This window comes from Xenopus tropicalis, chromosome 6 (assembly GCF_000004195.4).
Source record: "Xenopus tropicalis strain Nigerian chromosome 6, UCB_Xtro_10.0, whole genome shotgun sequence".
Lineage (NCBI taxonomy): Eukaryota > Metazoa > Chordata > Amphibia > Anura > Pipidae > Xenopus > Xenopus tropicalis.
In genome coordinates this window covers 45,436,284-45,442,283 of record NC_030682.2, presented here as the reverse complement: position 1 = coordinate 45,442,283, position 6,000 = coordinate 45,436,284, and the positions used below count along the sequence as shown (strand labels likewise).

General features: G+C 33.1%; 1 protein-coding gene across 1 annotated transcript in view; it reads right to left on the bottom strand.

Moving 5' to 3' along the window:
• Window positions 1-2,039: 2,039 nt before the first annotated feature.
• The window catches only part of kcnh8 (potassium channel, voltage gated eag related subfamily H, member 8), a 148,555-nt gene continuing 144,594 nt past the window's right edge, over window positions 2,040-6,000 (bottom strand). The window contains exon 17 of the mRNA XM_031904503.1: window positions 2,040-4,342. Coding sequence (XP_031760363.1) covers window positions 3,617-4,342 — 726 coding nt within the window. The 3' untranslated portion in view covers window positions 2,040-3,616. The remainder of the gene's footprint in view (window positions 4,343-6,000) is intronic.

The following is a 6,000-nucleotide window of genomic DNA, read 5'->3' as shown; positions in this document are numbered from 1 at the left end:
TTCCATGGGGGGGTGGGGGTTGCATCCTTTGCTTAAAAGAGGTATTAGAGCTCATTCTTTTAGGCAAAAATCTTGTTTTTCTACCTGCAGGATTTATGCTGAAGTCAGTTATTTTGTTTGTGCTGGAGTGGGCTATTTGAGTTAGCTCTAACACATCTGCTAGAAGAGGAATCCCCCCTAAAATATGTATTAGACATATATTTTTTAATTAAAATCTGACCCTGACTTTTGCTTAAAGAGAGAATAAAAGAAAACAAGTTGCTGAGAGGGGAATAGCTCATATTACATCTTAATTTTTGTGATAGTTCCCCCTTAGGTTTTAGGATTCATAACTACAATACGTAGTATTGTGCAGCAACCATAGTTTGCATCTGTCATAGATATTTCACTCTTACCTCAAGTATCATAAAGCCAAGAACGTGATATTTCCTATGTACCAACATTGCACGTAAACAGGGTGATATATTTAGACAGATATTTAGTGTATACTGTTTTTAGAAATAGTTAGAAGCCGATATCTTGTTACAGAAGTGGAATTACACAAAAAGCATATTTTGTTTTCTTGGGTAATCTAAAAATCTAAGAAGGTCCCTAGAGTGAAAGAGTGTAAAATGTTCAAAGACTGTCTGACAATAAAAGTACCACAAGTGACCAAATTGGCAGCAAAAGGGTTAATGCAGTCACAGGCGCTTCGTGTTTCTTAGCTTTTATTAACAAGCATTCCAATTCAAATCATCTGAATCATCATTTAATCCACAAGACATTTACAAAGATAGTATTTATTGCTTAAATAAATACATCATGCATGCTTTTTTAAAATAACTTTATTCTCTGAACATTCACAACAAGAGATATATGTTTTAGTCAGTCAAAAGTGTATATTTCTACATATAAATCTTAAATAAATCACCTTTTGGGTTGGCCAACATCTTTATTTTTATATATATCAGTTATATTTCTCTTTATTTAAATGCTCTTTTATCTGCCATGTATATAAAATATTATGGACGTGAACAATGATGAATGGCTGATAGCTGTCACAAAAAAAAAGTAGTTATAAACATTAGTTATATAAAGATAGGGAAACCAACAAATACCATGTACAGGTACTTTGTCTATTCTTAGCAACGTAGCATGGACACATTTAATTCTGTAAACTTTCAAAACGGCAAGCTGCCTTCTATAAAATGATACAAGAAAAGTGACTTCGCGTTTGGAAGAAGTGTACAGAAGATGTATAGGAAGACAATATTATCAATAGTGAGATCTGTGCCAGTAGCAGATGAAATAATACAAAGCTGTATAGAAAATCTAGCAAAGTGAACATGCCTCATCTGTAGAATGGATAGGAGCAGCAGCCGGCAGGATTGGCTTTAGTACGTACAAAAGCTTCATTTTTGTTTAAAAAATGTTTCAAGAAATCACAAAATGTAAATTAAAACAACCGGATATACAAATACAGGTATGGGATCTGTTATCTGGAAACCCATTATCCTGAAAGCTCTGAATTAGGTGAAGGCCAGCTCCCATAGACTCCATTTTAGGTAAATAAATAAAAAATGATAACAAATGATAACTAGTGATGAACAATTTTTTTTGCCAGACATGTATTCGCAGCAAATTTCGGCACTGGCGAATTTCCGTGAAAATTTGCCGCAGAAAAATTTGTTGTGTTCACGTCAAATTGGTGCGTTCACGACAAAATAGGCACAGCTGTGGCAAAAAAAGCTGTGCGCAACAAAAAAGTTGCACGAATAACGTATTGTGTGGATTTTGGACCGTTTTGCGAATTTTCCCGTTGTTTCGCTAATATTTCAGCAAAGGGAAATGGGACAGATTCTCTCATCAATAATGATAACAAATGATTTCCTTTTTCTCTGTAATAATAAAACAGTACCTTGTAATTGATCCCAACTAAGATATAATTAATTCTTATTGTATGCAATACAATTCTATTGGGTTTATTTAATGTTAAAATTAATTTTTTATTAGACTTAAGGTATGGAGATCCAAATTATGGAAAGATCCCTTATCATCAAAACCCAAGTTCCCATGCATTCTGGATAACAGATCCCATACCTGTACTGACATTTTTTCATCGTTTGCCTCATCTCTAGCAATTCTTAAGGGACTTTAAAATCCCACAAATTAAAATTTCTCCATCTCAAATATATTTAAATACATTTCAACATTGTTGCCACTAGAAAGACTTATTTTGCAAAATGGCGTTCTGTGTAACTATTTTCATTTCAGTAGTTCTGCTTGATTCATGTTCTGTGTTGCAGTTAAGCTTTAATCTAATTCTGCAAATGTAGAGTTAATACAAAAAAACATAAATGATTTGTGCTTCAGTAATTTCTCATTTATCATCTTTGGTGTAAATAACCAATACGATTTAAGCATTTTTTGAAAAAACAAAATTGTAAAATGAAGCACCTTGTGCAGACCTGCGACAAACAACCTGTAAGAATCTCACTGATTTTTAGCCAGAATTTATTTCTCAACTGGGATATGCTGAACACCATAACCTAATCTAAAAAATGAAGTTCAAGAAGGATGCTTGATTTCTTTGGTCCCAGATTGGCAATGAAGGTAGTCTACGGACAATGTTTAACATCTTCTAACAAAGATATACATTTGTAACAGTCTTACATTCTCTATAATACTTTACATGGCATAACATAAAGAAAAGATACAGTATTGCTTTTTTTGTGTTAAAAAAAGAGGAAAATAGATTTACCAATAATCAAAGTTTTTCCTTTCTGAAAGACTGGCCGGTGAAAAACAACTTTATTAAAACATCAATATAATCTTTTATTACTATAATATGACATTCCATGTTTTTGGTATTTGATTTCTGTTTTATTTTATCTATTGCATACATTCATTCAACCTGCATGCAGTGGGGGAATATAATTTGAATTACATACACGTTTGCTTAATAAATTGTTTAATTCAATATGCATAAGAATTGTGCATTTCTCTGGAAAACCGCAAGCTCTTACCAAAAAAGACATTGAGTTATAAATATTTTAAATAGTTAAATACATATTTCATACCAAGTATATAAAAATAGCATTTGTTTGATAAATAAATTAGGAGGTTTCATTAAAATGACAAATAACGTGCAACAACTAACCACCATCTACCAACTCTATTTGGTTGATTGTCTAGGAGATGACATGCAGCGATAATTGTCCTTATGTCTTCTCTGAACTGACAAATAGACCAGCAGGAGTCTTAGTCACCTGAAGCAAGCATTGACAGCATTATTGTTTTCAGATAACAATCAGGCACTCGGGAAAAAAACTGTTGCTTTTAAATACAATAACTCCCTATGACTTATGATCGTGTGTTCTTTTAAATGTGACTCCCGGCAGTTTTGACCCTTAGGGTCTTCAGTCTACAACAAAAGTCTGGCACATGGACCAATAGCTTACATAAGTTATACACTCACCATGCTTCTAGATTTACAGTAAGATGTTTTCTGTAATAATTCGTACATTTTCCCGTTTCAATACATCTTTATCCCCTTAGCCAGCTTTTAAAGGCTATTGCCCTTTCATGCAATTAAAGACAACAACACCCTACTTCTGCCAGACAATCTGAGAAATTATCATTTTACATTTATGGCTTTGTCATCTTTAAAATCTATTGTACTTGTCACAATCTCATGGGAATATTCTTCACCAGAAAGTCTTGAAATGCCTGTTGTGCTCTCTAAGTCCCACGAACCGGGCAAATTTTCAAGGCTAAGTGAACTAATTGCACCTTGACTGAAGCCTTCTTCAGATCTACTAGGCAAAACAAGATGTAAAGAAGTCTCGGATGATGAACCAAGAGATGGAGAAAGAGTTGCAGAAATAGACTGAAGGGGAGTTAATGTAGTGTCTGAATGTGGTGATGTAGACTTTAAAAATGGGAAGTGGTCTGCTTGAATAACTTGATAATGTGATGGAGAATATCCAAGGTTGGAAGTGTAATAATATTCACCCTCTAAAGAGTTTTGAATATTCGATCCATTTCTTTGTGGGCTGCTTCCTACTGATGCAGGATCCATATTCCAAAGGTCAGATACAACTGCACCTTGACAAAGCTGTGTTGGTGTGCCAACCAATGTCTCTGCTGGTCTTTGCATGCAGGATTGATTGGTTGTCCATGTCATTCTATTTTGTATTTGTTCCATTGGGGACCCTATAGTAGTTCTGATTGCATCCAAAACAGTGCCATATGTTGAATAATATCCAACTGGTCTTTGTACTGCCAATAAATTCTCTAATATATTCATAACACTCTTCATATCCTTACCGAGCTGTGAAACCTTTTGTGTTAATGAACTGACCTAAGAAAAAAAACAAAAACCATAATTACACTGAACATTATACTACTACATAGGGAGAGGGGGTAATGAGCAGTAAACATAAAACGTAATGAGAAAAAAAGTGCAAATTAAGTGTAGTATGTGGCAAGTAACAGAAATAATGGAGTGAGACCTCATAGTGGTTATTGCCAGCATTCCTAACATCACATGTAAAGGAGAGTTAATTTGTTCTGAATTTACTACTAAATTAATGCATACTTCATGCATGGATAGACCTCTCAAGGTTTTAATATCTGTTACACCTTTTGTGGGTGTTATCACAATTTTGGATCATGTGAATGAAAAAATATTCCAGACTGCGTTATATAATGTATACACAGTATTATTTCTTCACATTTTTGTGTCTTCTGATCATTAATTTGTCATATTTAGTTAAAAGAATTTTGTTATTTCCCAGCAGTATTTTCCTTACACATGTATAATGCATGTCAGCTGGTCCACATTAGTTGTAATCCATTTACTTTTTGGATTGGCTTCACGTGCACTTTATGTAATGAATTCAATATATAGAATAATGTTCTTGCTAATGAACCATTCACTCATAGCGAATGCCATAAACTGTTCTTAACAACTGTTCTTAACTGTATAACATGGACTTTTACTTCCTAAAAAGAATATGCAGCGTTACGCTCATTACATTTAATTTTTATATTAATATAAGTTAAACATATACATTAAATAGTACATTAAATTATAGATTCCAAAACTCTTTGCCACTTACAAACAATATCATTTTTTTAATCAGTTAATTAATTGGATTTATATTTATTATAAAATGGCAGGCTTGATTTAATAGGGTTTACTTTTTACGTTCTTCTGCAAATACCAGTTTTTTTAATAGTAGATGGTATATAAGACACAACAGTGATATAAACAGGAATTATGGACCAAATCCAAGATTCAGTTTGGGATTTAGTTGAAACTCATTCATTTTTTGCTTGATTCAGATTTTTTTTTGGCTGGGTCCATAGTGCTCAGACCATATAACTGAATTCAAACACATTTTATGATTTTGCTCATATTTTAATGTTTATTTTGGTATTCGGTTTAATGTTTTATCCAGAATTCAGTATTCAGGCAAATGAAAAATTATTTAATTGGTTTAATCCATAATTATTTAGAATACACTGCAACCCCTTCCCCACAAACACATACAGAAATATACATTCTATTTAGTCTCAAGACCATTTTTTTCTTCATTAAATATATTTTTATGTAAATATACTAACAGTGGGAAAAAATTGATTCCAGACTATCAAAGGAAAGAAACTTTTTGGTTCCCCATAAAAACAGTTGATCTATATACCTCAAGGTTCAACCCAAGTTAAGAATTAAACTCTTTTTTTGAAAGATGGAGTATGTAAAAACACATGCATGTACACACACTCACATCCACTTCATGTTAACTCATTTTATCTATCATCATTATATTATTTGGCAAGAGATTTTTTTTTACTTTATTTATAAAGATTTTCAAATTTCCATAAATTTAGAAGAAGGTAAAACAAAGAAAAGTAAAGGCAAAAAGGAAAGATATAACCAGGGGTGGGCCAAGCCAACCGGGCTTCCTAGGCAACCCTGTCGGCGTGCATGCGCAGTTCGGGGGGGGGTGCGATGGG